Source organism: Pseudophryne corroboree, chromosome 6 (assembly GCF_028390025.1).
Source record: "Pseudophryne corroboree isolate aPseCor3 chromosome 6, aPseCor3.hap2, whole genome shotgun sequence".
Lineage (NCBI taxonomy): Eukaryota > Metazoa > Chordata > Amphibia > Anura > Myobatrachidae > Pseudophryne > Pseudophryne corroboree.
In genome coordinates, this window is record NC_086449.1 from 334,283,123 (window position 1) to 334,304,849 (window position 21,727).

General features: G+C 48.3%; 1 protein-coding gene across 1 annotated transcript in view; it reads right to left on the bottom strand.

Annotated features, from left to right (window-relative positions):
• PTPN9 (protein tyrosine phosphatase non-receptor type 9) overlaps positions 1–21,727 on the bottom strand; it is a 79,024-nt gene that overhangs the window by 8,629 nt on the left and 48,668 nt on the right. The window contains exons 10-11 of the mRNA XM_063926406.1: positions 11,753–11,831; positions 11,521–11,671 (exon numbers count right to left, since the gene is read on the bottom strand). Coding sequence (XP_063782476.1) covers positions 11,521–11,671; positions 11,753–11,831 — 230 coding nt within the window. The remainder of the gene's footprint in view (positions 1–11,520; positions 11,672–11,752; positions 11,832–21,727) is intronic.

Consider the following 21,727-nt stretch of genomic DNA (forward strand, 5'->3'; position numbering starts at 1 on the left):
GTCACACCATCTGGCAAGATAGGAGCTTATACAAAAGTGACGGCCTGCACCCATATTCAAGGGGAACGAGAATACTAACTGAACAGTTTGGATGCTTCATCAAGAACTATTTAAACTAACAAAGGGGGGCAGTGAACCAAATAGGAATAAAGAAATCTGCTCCCCCAACACAGAGGTATTGTTTCTGCAGGCAAAGGGAATAGGAAGCATATCCACAACAACAGAAGATAATTCAGATCAAAACCAAATAAAAATAGGCAGAGAGAAGAACATAGCTAGAAACAGAAAAAGCACAAACAAAACTCTAAAAGCTATGTGTGCAAATGCTAGGAGCTTAGGAAATAAAATCCCAGAACTAACTGCAATAATGACAAGGGATGATCTAGATATTGTGGCAATTACAGAGTCATGGTACAATGAAAATCATGACTGGGACATAGCTATACCGGGATATACTTTATTTAGGAAGGACAGAATTGGAAAAATCGGAGGAGGGGTAGCAATGTATGTAAAAAATGCCATAAATACTACATTAATACAAAGTATTGAAGAAAAAACTGAGGCCCTTTGGGTGACCATAGAAACAGGGGAAAAGTTGATTATTCGTATTGGCGTGATATACAGGCCACCAGGTCAGGAAGAGGAACTTGACAAGAACCTATTGCAGGACATAACTAAAATGGCATTAAAAGGAGAGGTAATAATCATGGGAGACTTTAATCTTCCTGATGTAAACTGGGAGGTGTCTGTTGCTAGTTCCACTAGAAGTAGGAACATTTTAAATTCCCTTCAGGGAGCATCCCTCCACCAATTGGTGAGGGAGCCCACTCGGAAAGACGCAATATTAGACTTAATACTTACAAATGGAGACAGATTATCGGACGTAAAAGTGGGTGAAAACCTGGGATCCAGTGATCATCAAGCAGTATGGTTCAGCATTAAGACAAAGACTGACTCGTCCCATACAAAAACAAAGGTGTTGGATTTTAGGAAGGCTGATTTTGTAGGGATGGGAAAATGTGTAAGCGATTCTTTGGCAGAGTGGAGGAACTTGGAAACAGTGCAGGAGAGGTGGGAAACATTCAAATGTGCAATATTGAAGGCAACAGACCTTTGTATCAAAACTGTTAGGAAAAACACAAGGAAAAGGAAGCCAGTGTGGTTTGCAAAAGAAGTAGCAAATATTGTGAGAGCAAAAAAGATGGCTTTTAGGAAATATAAGCAGACACAAAATAATGAAGACAAAAAGATATATCTTGTTAGACAGAAGGAGACAAAGAAGGTAATCAGATGTGCAAAGGCACAAGCTGAGGAGAAAATGGCCCAGTCAGTGGGTAAAGGAGGCAAAACTTTTTTTAGGTATATAAGCGAAAAGAGAAAAACAAAAGGCGGAATTATAAAACTAAAGACGGACACTGGGAGTCTTGTTGAAGGAGACAATTTAATAGCAGATCATCTTAATGATTATTTTTGCTCAGTATTTACTACTGAATGAGAGGGGAAGGGGCCACAGTTAAGTTGCAGGGATATTCAGGAAAATGAAACAAGTACATTTACAGAGGAGAAGGTCCTAACAGAACTCTCAAAGCTGAAAGTGGACAAATCTATGGGGCCAGATGGGATACATCCAAGGATATTAAAAGAACTTAAAGAGGTGCTGGTAGCACCATTGACAGAATTATTCAACCAGTCATTAGCTACAGGAGAAATTCCAGGGGACTGGAAAAGAGCAAACGTAGTCCCACTGCACAAAAGTGGAAGCAAGGAAGAGGCAAACAACTACAGACCAGTGAGTCTTACATCAGTAGTAGGGAAATTGATGGAAACACTCTTAAAAGAAAGAGTTGTAGATTATCTCAAATCCGGCAATTTACTGGATCCCAAACAGCATGGATTCACTGGGGGGAGATCATGTCAAGCAAATCTTATTGACTTTTTTGATTGTGTGACTAAAGTGATGGATAAAGGTGGAGCCATGGATATAGCTTATCTAGACTTTAGTAAGGCTTTTGACACAGTTCCACATCGCAGACTGCTAAATAAACTTGAAAGTTTTGGATTGGATATTAGGATTATTGAATGGATAAGATCTTGGTTGAAGGATAGAAAACAGAGAGTTGTGGTAAATGGAGTGCATTCACAGGAGGGAAATGTTACCAGTGGAGTACCCCAGGGATCTGTACTTGGACCAGTGCTTTTTAATATCTTTATTGGTGACATTGAAAATGGCATTAAAGGGAAAGTATGCCTTTTTGCAGATGACACAAAGGTATGCAACAGGGTAGACACACCAGGTGGGGTAAAACAAATGATTGAGGATCTAGGTAGACTAGAGGAATGGTCAAGAGTCTGGCAATTACAGTTTAATGCCAAAAAATGCAAAATCATGCACTTGGGTCTCAAAAATCCTAAAGCTAAATACAGTATTAATGGCACTATACTGGAAACTACTGAGGAGGAAAGGGATCTAGGAGTCACTATTTCAGATGACTTAAAAGCAGGTAAGCAATGTAACAAGGCAATGAGGAAGGCTAGTCAGATGCTTGGCTGCATTGGGAGAGGAATCAGCAGCAGAAAGAAAGAAGTAATAATGCCACTGTATAGGTCATTAGTACGGCCTCATCTAGAATACTGTATTCAGTTCTGGAGGCCATATCTTCAAAAGGATATTAATACATTAGAAACTGTACAAAGGAGGGCAACTAAAATGGTGCATGGCCTACATCACAAAACATACCCAGAAAGACTAAGAAATCTCAATATGTATAGTTTGGAGCAGAGAAGGGAAAGGGGGGACATGATAGAAACTTTCAAAAATATGAAGGGTTTTAACAAAGTCCAGGAGGGAAACATTCTCCAAATGAAGAGAAGCAATAGGACACGAGGACATGCACTGAGACTGGAGGGGGGGAGGTTCAGGGGAAATTTGCGGAAAAATTATTTCACAGAAAGGGTAGTGGACAAGTGGAATAGCCTCCCATCAGAGGTGGTAGAGGCTAAGACAGTAGAGCAATTTAAACATGCATGGGATAGACATAAGGATATCCTTACAAAGAAATAAGGATCAAATAAGGTTAGTGATAAAAAATAATATAAAAAATAAAATAAAAAATAAAAATAAGGGGCAGACTAGATGGGCCAAGTGGTTCTTATCTGCCGACAAATTCTATGTTTCTATGTTTACCACTCTGTTTAGAAGACATTATTTGGAAGCGTAACCCTAGGGCATAATAGTAAAATATAACCAGCAAAGTACCTGACAAAAAAACGCCTGTATAGTGTGACTGCAAAGCAGAGCACAAACAGAGAATTTAAGAGGTATATGGTGACTGAAACACACAGAAAAAAATTACCACAGTAGAATATCTTGTGAAACACTATATTATATGAGAACCCTGATGCACTTAGCCCCCTTCAGGGTACAGAATATAGGGATAGCAATATGTGTGAGATACACAGAATAGAGACCACACAGCAGCTATTGGCACACACAGTCACATGTACAATGCAGAAATTATTACAAACAACAATAAAACTGCACTGGACTAGCAATACTAAGTAACTGGACTACCAAGTAAAGCTATGTATGTATACAGATATAACAATGCACAGTTAAGACTGGATGTATATCACAGGATACTTGTACTAAATATCCCTATAGTTATGCACTTGTTCTTAACTAACACTGTCTAAACGACATGTAGAATACTTAAGTGTCCTGTAAATGCACAGCGCTGATGAGGCAGGCGGCTTTACAGAGTAGACATTGCCAAGCAGTCCCAGGACCAGCACAGCTCTGTATAATAGCGCCCAAACACTGACAGGGAGTGAGGGGGAAGAGAGATGCCGCTCCAGGGCGGGAACATTTGCAGTAAATGGTGCCTGGGGCTGGGGGAGGGGCTACAGGTCAGAGCCCTTTCCCCTCTGCTGGACTTCACAACCGGGTATTGCGGGGCCTATAGAAAATGGATTATGAGAAATCCGACCTGTGCCCCTTGCCCTGGTGGTCTAGTGGGGTCCCTGTACGGCCACAGTGTCCACGCCAGCGTGCACGGTCCGTCTCCGGAGACCGCGCCGGATCGCGATTTCAGAGGGTCCCGCCTGGGGGATCCTCTTACCTCCTCCCAAAGATGCGGCCACGCGATCCAGGAGAACAGCGGCGGGTGTGTGCCTGAAGTGACCGGAGCCCTCTGTTGTCAGTACCCGGCAACCAGGGCGCGGGAGTATACAGGGCCGCTGGGGGAGGTGAGGGAGCCGCAGCACGATATGTTAGACTGACATATAGCACTACTAAGTGCCTGTGCTGCGGCCCTTGAAGTCTTTTCTTCAAAAAGCTCTTTTCAGGGCTGCCTAGCGCAGCCTCCCCGTTAGTAGCCTGCACTGCAGGCACCAACTTACAAACTGGGGAGGCAGCGCTATGCATCCTCGGAACAGTCAAAGCTTTTAGCCTGTTGGTGCCTCGGATCAAGATCCAACTCTACACCCCGATGTAATTCCCTGTGGAATCACAGTGTATTCCGCTGCAGAAAGCAGGAAACGTCCCAGATAAAATTCCAATGCAGAATATTTTCTGCTCTCACACCCAGAGACGTATTTCTTCCAAATACGGTGGTAATGTTTAGACGTTACCCCCTTCCTGGCTTGGATCATAGTCTGGATGACTTTGTCAGGGATGCCTCTCCTGGCAAGAATCAGCCATTCAACTGCCATGCCGTCAAACGTATCTGTGGTAAATCTTGATAGACGAATGAGCCCTGTTGCAGAAGAGCCTCGCGAAGAGGTAGAGGCCACGGATCTTCAAGGAGCATCTCTAAGAGGTCCACGTACCAGGCCCTTCTTGGCTAGTCCGGAGCAATGAGTATTGCTTGAACCTTTTCCCTTTTAATTCTTTTCAGAAATCTTGGGATCAGAGGAAGTGGAGGAAAAACGTACACCATCTGATATACCCATGGAGTCGTCAGAGTGTCCACTGCCACTGCCTGGGGGTCTCTCGACCTGGAACAATACCGCTTGAGCTGCTTGTTGAGACGAGGGGCCATCATGTCGATCTGTGGATATCCCCATCGACTTGTCAAGCACCTGAACATCTCCAGGTGAAGGCCCCACGCCCCCGGATGCAAGTCATGTCTGCTGAGGAAGTCTGCTTCCCAGTTGTCTACTCCTGGAATGAAGACCGCCGACAAAGCCAAAGCATGTTTTTCTGCCCAGAGGAGAATTCATGACACCTCTGACATTGCTGCTCTGCTTGTCGTATCGCCCGATCGGTTTATGTACATTACTACAGCCACATTGTCCGACTGGACCTGAATGGCCCGATATTGAAGAAGATATGAGGCCTGCAGAAGGGCGTTGTATATAGCCCTGAGTTCCAGAATGTTGATTGGAAGGACGACTTCCTGACTTGAAACTGAACCCCCTGGGTGAATGCTCCCCAACCTCTGAAGCTTGCGTCCGTGGTTAGCAGAATCCAATTTTGAATCTTGAACCGTCGGCCCTCGATCAGGTGAGAAGTCTGTAGCCGCCACATCGATATCCGGGTTGGCTTTAGGACATCCCGAACCATCGACTGGATTACCAATGCCTCTTCCAACGGAAGAAAAACTCTCTGCGACTGTGTGACCAGTATCATTCCCAGAAATGGGAGCCTCCGAGTTGGCTCTAAGTGAGATTTCGGAAGATTCAGAATCCAGCCATGATCCAGGAGTACTTGGGTTGTGAGGACAATGCTGTTCAACAACCTCTCCCTGCACGGAGCCTTTATCAGAAGATCGTCCAGGTACGGAATTATGTTCACTCCCTGCTTGCGAAGGAGAAACATCATCTCTGCCATCACCTTGGTGAACACCCTCGGTGCCGTGGAGAGACCAAAAGGTAGGGCCTGGAAGTGGTAGTGACAGTCCTGCAGCGCAAACCGTAGATAAGCCTGGTGAGGTGGCCAGATTGGAATGTGAAGGTACGCATATTTGATATCCAGAGACACTAGGAATTCCCCCTCCTCCAGACATGAGATCACCACTCTCAGAGACTCCTTCTTGAACTTCAACACTCGTAAGTACGGGTTCAATGATTTTAGATTCAGAATCGGCCTTACCGAACCTTCCAGTTTCGGTACTACAAACAAGTTGGAATAATACCCCTTGTTTTGAAGAAGAGGTGGAATTGGAACCATGACCTGCATTTGTACCAGTTTTTGAATGGCATCCTGTAAGGTTATACTTGCCTCCTGTGAAACTGGTAAGCCTGATTTGAGGAATCTGTGAGGTGGGAGTTCCTGAAACTCCAGCATGTAACCCTGGGAAATAAGATATATGACCCAGGGATCCTGGCATGATGTTGTCCAGATGTGACTGAAATTTTTTAGTTGGGCTCCTGCCTGCCAGCCAGACTTCCAGGCATCGTGGTCCACCGTCATGCTGAAGGCTTTGCGGAAGCAGAGTTGGAGCTCTGTTCCTGAGAACCGGCAGTTGCTGGTTTGCGTGGTTTACCTCTAGCACCTCTGTTGGCTGTAGAAGATCCTCTTGGCTTTGCCCTTAAACTTAGAGTAGGTCCTGAGTAAGTGTTAGGTTCCTGGTGCTCAGAACAAGGGAGATGTTCATGAAGTGAGTCCAGAGCACCAGGACGTAACGCTGGGAAAGGGGAATGGAAAGGGAATAGCCCCTGGCGCCCTAACTCTGTTGTCTCACCCGTGCTGTCAGAAATCCCTTGCGAGACTATGGTTTCTTGAGCCCTTGGCAGCCGCGTTTGAAGGGCGGATTATGTCTGCCCAACTCCGATGCCCCCCGGTCTTAATGAGAGACAAAGGGAAATCCGAGACAGGATGATAACAAGAGGCCCTCTAACTAAGCAAACAGGCCAGGGGCTACAAGCTAACTAAAAACCTAAAGTATGTGCGGAGAAACCGCCAAAGGAAAATAACAACAAAGGAAATGCTGATCACACGCCGACACAATACCTTTGTGTACCGGCGGTGACAGCATAAGCAGAACCCTCTGCAAAACACCAGGGACAGAAACAATAATGAAATACAGCGGCCTAGGCCAACGGACGCGGAAGAGCCGCTACTCACGGAATACTGGCAAACGGACAGGAACCCTCAATGATGCCGACACACACTCTCAGAACTGGAGGACAGGCAGAATCCCAAACGACAGACCGGTGGACACCAGGAAACCAGGAACTTGACCAGGGATAGGCAAAGCCACTGGACCTCAGGGCAGGAACGCCTCACAGCAGGACACGGGACAGACACAGGAATCGACACAGGAATCGACACAGGGACTGACACAGGAATCAACACAGGAAGCAGCTAGTCAGACACTGCTATACAGGAGCTCAGGGACTGGCAGGAACCAGGTCAGACTTCAAGCAGACTGAAAACCAAGAAATATCACCAGCACCTGTGAATTGCAGTCAGCCAGCATATAACAGAGAGGCCTAATTAATAATCCCATGCAGCTGCCCTGTTGCATGATTCCAAACTGACAAGATGCAATTAGCAGCCAGGTGAGGCTGAACACATGGGAACAAGCTGCAATTACACAGACTCACCAGCGGCAGCAGACAAGAGTATTCTAAAACAGAGCAACAGGAAATCCTGGCATGCAAGACAACTTTATAAACATAAAATACAGAACAAAACTGCAAAACAGGAATGAGCCACAGCCGTGGCTCATAACAGTAAGTCTTCGTAGTTGGGGGAGCTGCAGAAGGAAGATATGTACACTAACCCGCAGTAGCCTTGGAGATCCATTTGTCTAGTTCATCTCCAAATAAGGCCTCTCCTGTGAAGGGTAGGCCTTCCACGCCTTTCCTGTCCGCAGTCCACTGGCATAACCACAAGCCCTGCGTGCTGACACTGTCATAGCCGTGGCGCGTGCATTAAGCAAACCCACTTTTATGGCTTCCACCATAAAGTTCGCAGAGTCCTGTATATGTTGCATGAGTACAACAATCTCCCTCCTAGATAAGGAGTCCAACCCTTCAATTAGGTTACCTGACCATCTAGCAATGGCTTTAGTAATCCACGCACATGCTATAGTGGGTCTATGGGCCACCCCAGCAGCCGTGTACAAGGATTTAAGTGTAGTCTCAATCTTGCGATCAGCCTTGTCTTTCAGGGAGGGTGCACCAGGGACAGGCAACACTATTTTCCGTGACAGCCTGGATACTGATGCATCCACTATCGGTGGATTTTCCCATTTTTTCCTATTGTCCGGAGGAAAAGGAAAAGATGAGATTAGCCTTTTAGGGATATGAAATTTCTCATCAGGATTAACCCACAGTTCTTCAAACAGGGTATTCAATTCCTTTGACACAGGAAAAGTAACTAAGGATTTCTTTTTTACATTAAAATAAGATTCCTCACACTTCTCTGCCACTTTATTAGGAATTTTCAGAACGTTTCTGATAGCTTCTATAAGAGCCTCTATTCCCTGTGACAGAACAGCGTCCCCCCCTTCTGAATACACCTCCCCCTCCTCCATGTCTGACCCCTCAGCGTCAGAGTCACACTGCAGGATATGGGCCAGAGTTCGCTTTTGTGGACAAATGGCAGGGGACTGAGACGCTTGTTTGGGGACTGAGTCTCTATTCATAATCTCATCCACAGACTGTCTTAAGTATTGCATCTCTTTCTCATGGTGGGACAATTTATTAGATATATTGGAAATCATTCCTTTAATGGAATCCAGCCACGCTGGTTCAGCCCCGCTAGCCTGAGAAGGTGCACTACACTGAGTACATAGTAGTGGGCTCCCTGGGGAAGAGGAACACTCTGCCGTACATGAAGCACACTCTTTGCCTGACATATTGTAAATGTGACAGCACACACACACACACACACACACACACACACACACACACACACACACACGAAAGGTTAAAAGCACAATTAACCCACAAAGAGCCCTTCCAGGGAGAGACAGATATATTTTGGAGCCAGCACACAGCGCCCTTATTGCTAATGCCAAGCTTAGCCGGGTCGCAGACTAAGTACCCGGATTGGGGACTTGGTACACTAATAATCGCTCCCCCCCGCTATGACCCACTGGTACTGCTGAGGTAATCTGGAGTCACACCGGAGGAGCTGCGCGTCCCTGTCAGTCAGCGTCTGTGTCCACTGCAGAGGGAAAATGGCGCTGGTGAGCTGCTGGATCCTCTCATAGTGAAGCCCCGCCCCTTCAATGGTGTGCGGCCTTCCCGCTTTTTTTATACTGGCTGAGGTAATTTTATGCTTAAAATGCAGCCAGATCCGTTTTAAGGCTTTGTTTGCCAGTGTGGGTACTTTGTACAGTGTACGGAGACACAGTTGTGTACTGAGTCTGGAGACGCATTCCACCCCGGTAAGAAGCCGTGCGTCTCCGTACCCTCATGCCGTCATAATGGCCTGTGACCCGCTAACCGGGACGCCGGCTTAGTACTCGCCACTCTTTTTTCTTCTGGCTCTGTTAGGGGTGGCTGCGTGCTGCGGGAATGTCCGCTCGCCATGGTGGGGCTTGCGAAGTTCCCTCAGGAGCTAGTGTCCTGTCAGCGGGGAACGTAACCATTAACCCTTCAAGAGGTTGGGCGGTTTCCCCCCTAAGTCCCACGAAGCAGGTAGGCTGGTGCCATCCAGACCTGCCTGAAAATAACAAACAGAAAAATAAATGCAGAAAACTCTTCAGGAGCTTCCATAAGTGTGGCCGTCTCCTCCGGGCACATTTTCTAAACTGAGTCTGGTAGGAGGGGCATAGAGGGAGGAGCCAGTCCACACTATCAAATTCTTAAAGTGCCCATGGCTCCTAGTGGACCGGATTATACCCCATGGTACTAAATGGAACCCCAGTATCCTCTAGGACGTAAGAGAAACATATTGCATTACTTTATAAAAAAGTTTTAACTGTATTTAGACGCATAGCGAAAGAAACCACAGTTATATTATCAAACTTATATGCATTATGCACTTATCCAACTATTTGTACTCAAGGGTAGATAGAGACTTAGTGTTGTATAACACGTACTCAGGATAGTGGGATACAGCGAGACATACCCCGCTTCCAGGATCGATCAATACGTTTGCGAACGCTGAGTGGATCCAGACGCTATAAGTGTACACCGCCACTCCGTGAGCCTATAGTGAACACAGACACCCAAAATAACACTGACGCATCAGTCACACAGCCGCCAATGCTGCGACTGGGTCCCTTAGTACACAGCATCTTGGTCACAAGCGGGAATTCAGTTCATGGCAGGAGACTCGGAGGAAACTGGTCATGATCCGGGGTAACCAGGGGCGCGTCTGACTCCCCACTGCTGACATCAACCCTAGGGATCGTGGCCTCATGCTACCCCTGGAGCCTATGATCCCTAAGGCCTAGCGCTGGTGCACCCTCGGTGGCAGCCACGTCAGCGACTATTTTGTAGTCTCCCCCCCAAACAGTGCAGCTGTGTCCGTGTTCCCCCTCTAAGCAGAGTTGATGCCTTACCTTCCCCCCCCCGTGCTCCGGCCACAGCCTGGTATCGTCTGCTGGACCTGCTAGTTTTATCCGACACAGACGTCCGCCGAAACAGCACTGTACTCGTGGGTAAGCGTTGTCGTGACCCGCCGGACAGTTGCTGGAGCGACTCTTTCTAAGGTACGTATAAGACGCTGTTTAGAAAAATCACTCAGAAAAAATAGTAAGACTATGAAAATAAAATAAAAAAGTTTATGGTTGCTAAAAACCAGCAGCCCTTAGACTGTTGTCCGGCTCCTGACGCACCAAACAAAAAACGGATTTGCCTGAGCCAGGAGGTGGGGGATATATGGACAGGCCCACTGCATGCTGGGAGGCCAGAGAGCTTTGACCGATTGGTGCAAGATCCGCTGTCGCTCAACCATATCCCAGTGTATCCTGTGGATACCCTGTTGACCCTGCAGGAGAAATGGCGATATTACAAAAACAGTACAGAGCATTCTAAATACTGTAGAAAGAAGAACAGGCTTATTCTGAGGTTTCTGTAGTAGGAATGTCACCACTTATACATATTCACCCAGGGCTTGAGACCATAGACCACATGGAAAACATGTGCAATGCAATTACTGTACATTGTGGGATTGCTTTTGAGAATCTTAGAATGGTCTGTACAATGGGAGGGAACTGCAACTCACGCAGCGGGAAGCAGTTAGCTTCCTGACGAACGGGATCCCGGCGGTCGATATACCGACCCAGGGATCCCAAGGGATGACACAATCCCGGCGTCAATATACCGACGCCAAATGGGATGCCGGAGGTTAGGTTTAGGCAGCAGAAGGGGGGTTAGGTGCATGGGAACATTAGGGTTAGGGACCGGGGAGGGAAGGTTAGGGTTAGGCACGTAGGAGGGAGGGTTAGGGTTAGACACCACTGGGGAGGGCTAGGATTAGGGTAGGGAAAAGATGAGGGTTAGTGGGCTAAAAGGGGGGCAGTCGGGATTATGATGGACAGGATACCGCTGTCTGTATACTGACAGCTGGCATCCCGTCCATCGTTATATATCATATTGAACCCCATGCAGCCATACCTGGCGGATGCCGAGTTCCAAAGTGCTCTTTCTGAAGTGCTGATTGCTCTCAGTGGCTATGTTAGTGACCGTTACAGTGCCGTATAAAGCTGTAGAGCCAGGGGACAGAGGCCAGTACTGACCACATTTTCGATGGCTGCCCTCTTCAACCCTGCACAGTAAAGGGATATTAAAATGAAGACAGCTAAAGACACGCAGAGGTCTTACAGATATTATTCCAAAATGAACTCACCGGGTGGTCATTACAATGACCAACACATTTTGTTCCCAAACCATTTGCCAGAAATCCTGGAATGTATTTTCCATGGGCCCTGAGAGGAAAGGCAGTTTGGCATTATAGACTAAATACGTATTCTACTGTATAACAGTATGGAACATATAAGCATCCTACCATATAATAAGAATTTACTTACCGATAATTCTATTTCTCGGAGTCCGTAGTGGATGCTGGGGTTCCTGAAAGGACCATGGGGAATAGCGGCTCCGCAGGAGACAGGGCACAAAAAAGTAAAGCTTTACTAGGTCAGGTGGTGTGCACTGGCTCCTCCCCCTATGACCCTCCTCCAGACTCCAGTTAGGTACTGTGCCCGGACGAGCATACACAATAAGGGAGGCATTTTGAATCCCGGGTAAGACTCATACCAGCCACACCAATCACACCGTACAACTTGTGATCTAAACCCAGTTAACAGTATGACAACAGAAAGGGCCTCTTAAAGATGGCTCCTTAACAATAACCCGAATTAGTTAACAATAACTATGTACAAGTATTGCAGATAATCCGCACTTGGGATGGGCGCCCAGCATCCACTACGGACTCCGAGAAATAGAATTATCGGTAAGTAAATTCTTATTTTCTCTATCGTCCTAAGTGGATGCTGGGGTTCCTGAAAGGACCATGGGGATTATACCAAAGCTCCCAAACGGGCGGGAGAGTGCGGATGACTCTGCAGCACCGAATGAGAGAACTCCAGGTCCTCCTTTGCCAGGGTATCAAATTTGTAAAATTTTACAAACGTGTTCTCCCCCGACCACGTAGCTGCTCGGCAGAGTTGTAATGCCGAGACCCCTCGGGCAGCCGCCCAAGATGAGCCCACCTTCCTTGTGGAGTGGGCTTTTACAGTTTTAGGCTGTGGCAGGCCTGCCACAGAATGTGCAAGTTGAATTGTGTTACAAATCCAACGAGCAATCGACTGCTTAGAAGCAGGTGCGCCCAACTTGTTGGGTGCATACAATATAAACAGCGAGTCAGATTTTCTGACTCCAGCCGTCCTTGCAATGTATATTTTTAAGGCTCTGACAACGTCCAACAACTTGGAGTCCTCCAAGTCGCTAGTGGCCGCAGGCACCACAATAGGTTGGTTCAGATGAAATGCTGATACCACTTTAGGGAGAAAATGCGGACGAGTCCGCAGTTCTGCCCTATCCGAATGGAAGATTAGATAAGGACTTTTATAAGATAAAGCCGCCAATTCAGATACTCTCCTGGCAGAGGCCAGGGCTAGTAACATAGTCACTTTCAATGTGAGATATTTCAAATCCACCTTTTTCAATGGTTCAAACCAATGGGATTTGAGGAAATCTAAAACTACATTTAGATCCCACGGTGCCACCGGAGGCACCACAGGAGGCTGTATATGCAGTACTCCCTTGACAAAAGTCTGGACCTCAGGGACAGAGGCCAATTCTTTTTGGAAGAATATTGACAGGGCCGAAATTTGAACCTTAATGGATCCCAATTTGAGACCCATAGATAATCCTGATTGCAGGAAATGTAGGAAACGAGCCAGTTGGAATTCCTCCGTCGGAACCCTCCGATCCTCGCACCACGCTACATATTTTCGCCAAATGCGGTGATAATGTTTCACGGTGACTTCCTTCCGTGCCTTAATCAAGGTAGGAATGACTTCTTCTGGAATGCCTTTCCCTTTTAGGATCTGGCGTTCAACCGCCATGCCGTCAAACGCAGCCGCGGTAAGTCTTGAAAAAGACAGGGACCCTGCTGTAGCAGGTCCCTTCTCAGAGGTAGAGGCCACGGTTCGTCCGTGAGCATCTCTTGAAGTTCCGGATACCAAGTCCTTCTCGGCCAATCCGGAACCACTAGTATTGTTCTTACTCTTCTTTGCCGTATGATCTTCAATACCTTTGGTATGAGCGGCAGAGGAGGAAACACATACACTGACTGGTACACCCAAGGAGTTACCAGTGCGTCCACAGCTATTGCCTGTGGATCTCTTGACCTGGCGCAATATTTGTCCAGTTTCTTGTTGAGGCGAGACGCCATCATGTCTACAATTGGTCTTTCCCAACGGTCTATTAACATGTTGAAGACTTCTGGATGTAGACCCCACTCTCCCGGATGAAGATCGTGTCTGCTGAGGAAGTCTGCTTCCCAGTTGTCCACGCCCGGGATGAACACTGCTGACAGTGCTATCACGTGATTCTCCGCCCAGCGAAGAATCTTGGCAGCTTCTGCCATTGCACTCCTGCTTCTTGTGCCGCCCTTCCTGTTTACATGGGCGACCGCCGTGATGTTGTCCGACTGAATCAACACCGGCTTTCCTTGCAGGAGAAGTTCCGCCTGGCTTAGAGCATTGTAGATTGCTCTTAGTTCCAGAATGTTTATGTGAAGAGACTTTTCCAGACTCGTCCATACTCCCTGGAAGTTTCTTCCTTGTGTGACTGCTCCCCAGCCTCTCAGGCTGGCGTCCGTGGTCACCAGGATCCAATCCTGAATGCCGAATCTGCGGCCTTCTAATAGGTGAGCCTTCTGCAACCACCACAGAAGTGACACCCTTGTCTTTGGTGACAGGGTTATTCGCAGGTGCATCTGCAGATGCGACCCTGACCATTTGTCCAACAGATCCCTTTGGAATATTCTTGCATGGAATCTGCCGAATGGAATTGCTTCGTAAGAAGCCACCATTTTTCCCAGGACTCTTGTGCATTGATGTACTGACACTTTTCCTGGTTTTAGGAGGTTCCTGACCAGATCGGATAACTCCTTGGCTTTTTCCTCTGGAAGGAAAACCTTTTTCTGAACCGTGTCCAGAATCATTCCTAGGAACAGCAGACGAGTTGTCGGGATTAAATGGGATTTTGGAATATTCAGAATCCACCCGTGTTGTCTTAGCACCTCTTGAGATAGTGCTAAAGCTGTCTCCAGCTGTTCTCTGGACCTTGCCCTTATTAGGAGATCGTCCAAGTATGGGATAACTAATACGCCTTTTCTTCGAAGAAGAATCATCATCTCGGCCATTACCTTGGTAAAGACCCGAGGCGCCGTGGACAATCCGAACGGCAGCGTCTGAAACTGATAGTGACAGTTTTGAACAATGAACCTGAGGTACCCCTGGTGTGCGGGGTAAATCGGAACGTGTAGATACGCATCCTTGATGTCCAAGGATACCATAAAGTCCCCTTCTTCCAGGTTCGCTATCACTGCTCTGAGTGACTCCATCTTGAACTTGAACTTTTTTATGTAGAGGTTCAAGGACTTCAGATTTAGAATAGGCCTTACCGAGCCATCCGGCTTCGGTACCACAAATAGAGTGGAATAATACCCCTTTCCTTGTTGTAATAGGGGTACTTTGACTATCACCTGCTGAGCGTACAGCTTGTGAATGGCTTCCAACACCCTCTCCCTTTCGGAAGAGACGGTTGGTAAGGCAGACTTCAGGAAACGATGAGGAGGATCCGTCTCTAATTCCAACCTGTACCCCTGAGATATTATCTGCAGGATCCAGGGGTCTACCTGCGAGTGAGCCCACTGCGCGCTGTAATTTTTGAGACGGCCCCCCACTGTCCCCGAGTCCGCTTGAGAGGCCCCAGCGTCATGCTGAGGTTTTTGCAGGAGCCGGGGAGGGCTTCTGTTCCTGGGAAGGAGCTGCCTGTTGGTGTCTCTTCCCTCTTCCTCTGCCTCGTGGCAGGTACGACAAGCCCTTTGCTCTCTTATTTTTGTAGGAGCGAAAAGGCTGCGGTTGAAAGGTCGGTGCCTTTCTCTGTTGGGGAGTGACTTGAGGTAAAAAAGTGGATTTCCCGGCAGTAGCCGTGGCCACCAAGTCTGATAGACCAACTCCAAATAACTCCTCCCCTTTATACGGCAAAACCTCCATGTGACGTTTTGAATCCGCATCGCCTGTCCACTGTCGTGTCCATAAGGCTCTTCTGGCTGAAATGGACATAGCACTCACCCGAGATGCCAGTGTGCAAATATCCCTCTGTGCATCACGCATATAGATAAATGCATCCTTTATTTGTTCTAACGACAGTAAAACATTGTCCCTATCTAGGGTATCAATATTTTCAATCAGGGATTCTGACCAAACTACTCCAGCACTGCACATCCAGGCAGTTGCTATAGCTGGTCGTAGTATAACACCTGCATGTGTGTATATATTCTTTTGAATAACTTCCATCTTTCTATCTGATGGATCCTTAAGTGCGGCCGTCTCAGGAGAGGGTAACGCCACTTGTTTGGATAAGCGTGTGAGCGCCTTGTCCACCTTAGGGGGTGTTTCCCAGCGCGCCCTAACCTCTGGCGGGAAAGGGTATAATGCCAATAACTTTTTTGAAATTATCAACTTTTTATCAGGAGCAACCCACGCTTCATCACACACGTCATTTAATTCTTCTGATTCAGGAAAAACTGTTTGTAGTTTTTTTCACACCATACATAATACCCTGTTTTACGGTATCTGTAGTATCAGCTAAATGTAACGTCTCCTTCATTGCCAAAATCATATAACGTGTGGCCCTACTGGAAAATACGTTTGAATTTCTACCGTCGTCACTGGAATCAGTGCCCGTGTCTGGGTCTGTGTCGACCGACTGAGGCAAAGGGCGTTTTACAGCCCCTGACGGTGTTTGAGGCGCCTGGACAGGCATTAATTGATTGTCCGGCCGCCTCATGTCCTCAACTGACTGTTTAAGGGAAGATAAACCATCACGTAATTCCACAAATAAAGGCATCCATTCTGGTGTCGACCCCCTGGGGGGTGACATCTGCATATTTGGCAATTGCTCCGCCTCCACACCAATATCGTCCTCATACATGTCGACACCACGTACCGACACACACCGCAAACTCACAGGGAATGCTCTAATGAAGACAGGACCCACTAGCCCTTTTGGGGAGACAGAGGGAGAGTCTGCCAGCACACACCACAAAGCGCTATATATACAAGGGATATCCTTATATTAAGTGCTCCCTTATAGCTGCTTTAATATATATATATATAGCCATTAATGTGCCCCCCCTCTCTGTTTTACCCTGTTTCTGTAGTGCAGTGCAGGGGAGAGACCTGGGAGCCGTTCTGACCAGCGGAGCTGTGACAGAAAATGGCGCCGTGTGCTGAGGAGATAGGCCCCGCCCCTTTTTCGGCGGGTTCTTCTCCCGCTATTTTTCCAGTCAGGCAGGGGTTAAATATCTCCATATAGCCCCTATGGGCTATATGTGAGGTATTTTTAGCCTTGTATAAGGTTTATATTTGCCTCTCAGAGCGCCCCCCCCCAGCGCTCTGCACCCTCAGTGACTGCCCAGTGAAGTGTGCTGAGAGGAAAATGGCGCACAGCTGCAGTGCTGTGCGCTACCTTATGAAGACTGAGGAGTCTTCAGCCGCCGGTTTCCGGACCTCTTCACGCTTCAGCATCTGCAAGGGGGTCGGCGGCGCGGCTCCGGGACCGGACTCCACGGCTGGGCCTGTGTTCGATCCCTCTGGAGCTAATGGTGTCCAGTAGCCAAGCAGCAAATCCACTCTGCATGCAGGTGAGTTTACTACTTTCCCCCTAAGTCCCACGTTGCAGTGATCCTGTTGCCAGCAGGACTCACTGTAAAGAAAAAAACCTAAACTAAACTTTCTCTAAGCAGCTCTTTAGGAGAGCCACCTAGATTGCACCCTTCTCGTTCGGGCACAAAATCTAACTGGAGTCTGGAGGAGGGTCATAGGGGGAGGAGCCAGTGCACACCACCTGACCTAGTAAAGCTTTACTTTTTTGTGCCCTGTCTCCTGCGGAGCCGCTATTCCCCATGGTCCTTTCAGGAACCCCAGCATCCACTTAGGACGATAGAGAAAACTCTTTTCTCCATGCCTCCAATCTCATAGAACTCCCGAAACAATCTGAATTACATAGCATAAATGCTGCTGCCATTACAGTCATCGCACAGGACACATACACTGCTCCCATCACCACAATCACACTGCTTCCATCCACACGTAGCACAGTCACATTGCTCCAATGCCCACACTTCACATTCACACTGCTCCCACCCCTACACAGTACACCTACTCTGCTCCCACCACCACACATCTCACCCACTCTGCTCCCATCACCAAACATCTCACCCACTCTGCTCCCATCACCACACATCACACCCACGCTGATCCTATCACCACATCTCACCCACTCTGCTCCCATCACCACACATCACACCCACTCTGCTCCCATCACCCTATATATCGCCCACTCTGCTCCCAACACCACACATCACACCCACTCTGCTCCAATTACCACACATCTCACACACTCTGCTCCTATCACCCTATATATCACCCACTCTGCTCCCATCATCACACCCACTCTGCTCCCATCACATCCACTCTGCTCCCATCACATCCACTCTGCTCCCATCACCACACATCCCACCCACTCTGTTCCTATCACCCACTCTGCTCCCATCACCACACATCTCACCCACTCTGCTCCCATCACCACACATCTCACACACTCTGCTCCCATCATCACACATCTCACCCACTCTGCACCCATCACCACACATCTCACCCACTCTGCTCCGATCACCACACATCTCACTCACTCTGCTCCCATCACCACACATCACACCCACTCTGCTCCCATCACCACACATCTCGCCCACTCTGCTATTATCACCGTATATATCACGCACTCTGCTCCCATCATCACACATCCCACCCACTCTGCTCCCATCATCACACATCCCACCCACTCTGCTCCCATCACATCCACTCTGCTCCCATCTCCACACATCACACCCACTCTGGTCCCATCACCACACATCTCACACACTCTGGTCCCATCACCACACATCTCACACACTCTGCTCCCTTCACCACACATCTCACACACTCTGCTCCCATCACCACACATCTCACACACTCTGCTCCTATCACCCTATATATCACCCACTCTGCTCCCATCATCACACATCACACCCACTCTGCTCCCATCACCACACATCACGCCCACTCTGCTCCCATCACCACACATCACGCCCACTCTGCTCCCATCACCACACATCACACCCACTCTGCTCCCATCACCACACATCTCGCCCAGTCTGCTCCTATCACCCTATATATCACCCACTCTGCTCCCATTACCACACATCACGCCCACTCTGCTCCCATCACCACACATCACGCCCACTCTGCTCCCTCATCACACATCACGCCCACTCTGCTCCCATCACCACACATCACGCCCACTCTGCTCCCATCACCACACATCACACCCACTCTGCTCCCATTACCACACATCACACTCACTCTGCTCCCATCACATGTCACACCCACTCTGCTCCCATTACCACACATCCTAACCACTCTGCTCCCATCACCACACATCACACCCACTCTGCTCCAATTACCACACATCACACTCACTCTGCTCCCATCACCACACCCACTCTGCTCCCATCACCACACATCACACCTACTCTCTACTCTGCTGTCACACATGCACACATCACCCCCACACTACTCCCATCACCACACACATCACACCTACTCTCTACTCTGCTGTCACACACGCACACATCACCCCCACACTGCTCACATCACCACACATCACTCCTACTCTCTACTCTGCTGTTACACATGCACACATCATCCCCACACTGCTCACATCACCACACATCACTCCTACTCTCTACTCTGCTGTCACACACGCACACATCACCCCCACACTGCTCACATCACCACACATCACTCCTACTCTCTACTCTGCTGTTACACATGCACACATCATCCCCACACTGCTCACATCACTCCTACTCTCTACTCTGCTGTTACACATGCACACATCACCCCCACACTACTCACATCACCACACACATCACACCTACTCTCTACTCTGCTGTCACACATGCACACATCACCCCCACACTGCTCACATCACCACACATCACTCCTACTCTCTACTCTGCTGTTACACATGCACACATCACCCCCACATGGCTCCCATCACCACACATCACTCCTACTTTCTACTGTGCTGTCACACACGCACACATCACCCCCACACTGCTCACATCACCACACATCACTCCTAGTCTCTACTCTGCTGTCACACATGCACACATCACCCACACACTGCTCACATCACCACACATCACTCCTAGTCTCTACTCTGCTGTCACACATGCACACATCACCACACATCACTCCTACTCTCTACTCTGCTGTTACACATGCACACATCACCCCCACACTGCTCACATCACTCCTACTCTCTACTCTGCTGTTACACATGCACACATCACCCCTACACTGCTCACATCACCACACATCACTCCTACTCTCTACTCTGCTGTTACACATGCACACATCACCCCCACACTGCTCACATCACCACACATCACTCCTACTCTCCTGTTACACATGCACACATCACCCCTACACTGCTCACATCACCACACATCACTCCTACTCTTTACTCTGCTGTCACACACGCACACATCACCCCCACACTGCTCACATCACCACACATCACTCCTACTCTCTACTCTGCTGTCACACACGCACACATCACCCCCACACTGCTCACATCACCACACATCACTCCTACTCTCTACTCTGCTGTTACACATGCACACATCACCCCCACACTGCTCACATCACCACACATCACTCCTAGTCTCTACTCTGCTGTTACACATGCACACATCACTCCCACACTGCTCACATCACCACACATCACTCCTACTCTCTACTCTGCTGTTACACATGCACACATCACCCCCACACTGCTCACATCACCACACATCACTCCTACTCTCTACTCTGCTGTCACACATGCACACATCACCCCCACACTGCTCACATCACCACACATCACTCCTACTCTCTACTCTGCTGTTACACATGCACACATCACCCCCACACTGCTCACATCACCACACATCACTCCTACTCTCCTGTTACACATGCACACATCACCCCTACACTGCTCACATCACCACACATCACTCCTACTCTTTACTCTGCTGTCACACACGCACACATCACCCCCACACTGCTCACATCACCACACATCACTCCTACTCTCTACTCTGCTGTCACACACGCACACATCACCCCCACACTGCTCACATCACCACACATCACTCCTACTCTCTACTCTGCTGTTACACATGCACACATCACCCCCACACTGCTCACATCACCACACATCACTCCTAGTCTCTACTCTGCTGTTACACATGCACACATCACTCCCACACTGCTCACATCACCACACATCACTCCTACTCTCTACTCTGCTGTTACACATGCACACATCACCCCCACACTGCTCACATCACCACACATCACTCCTACTCTCTACTCTGCTGTCACACATGCACACATCACCCCCACACTGCTCACATCACCACACATCACTCCTACTCTCTACTCTGCTGTCACACACACACACACACATCACCCCCACACTGCTCACATCACCACACATCACTCCTACTCTCTACTCTGCTGTTACACATGCACACATCACCCCCACACTGCTCACATCACTCCTAGTCTCTACTCTGCTGTTACACATGCACACATCACCCCCACACTGCTCACATCACCACACATCACTCCTACTCTCTACTCTGCTGTTACACATGCACACATCACCCCCACACTGCTCACATCACCACACATCACTCCTACTCGGTACTCTGCTGTTACACATGCACACATCACCCCCACACTGCTCACATCACCACACATCACTCCTACTCTCTACTCTGCTGTTACACATGCACACATCACCCCCACACTGCTCACATCACCACACATCACTCCTACTCTCTACTCTGCTGTCACACACGCACACATCACCCCCACACTGCTCACATCACCACACATCACTCCTACTCTCTACTCTGCTGTTACACATGCACACATCACCCTCACACTGCTCACATCACCACACATCACTCCTAGTCTCTACTCTGCTG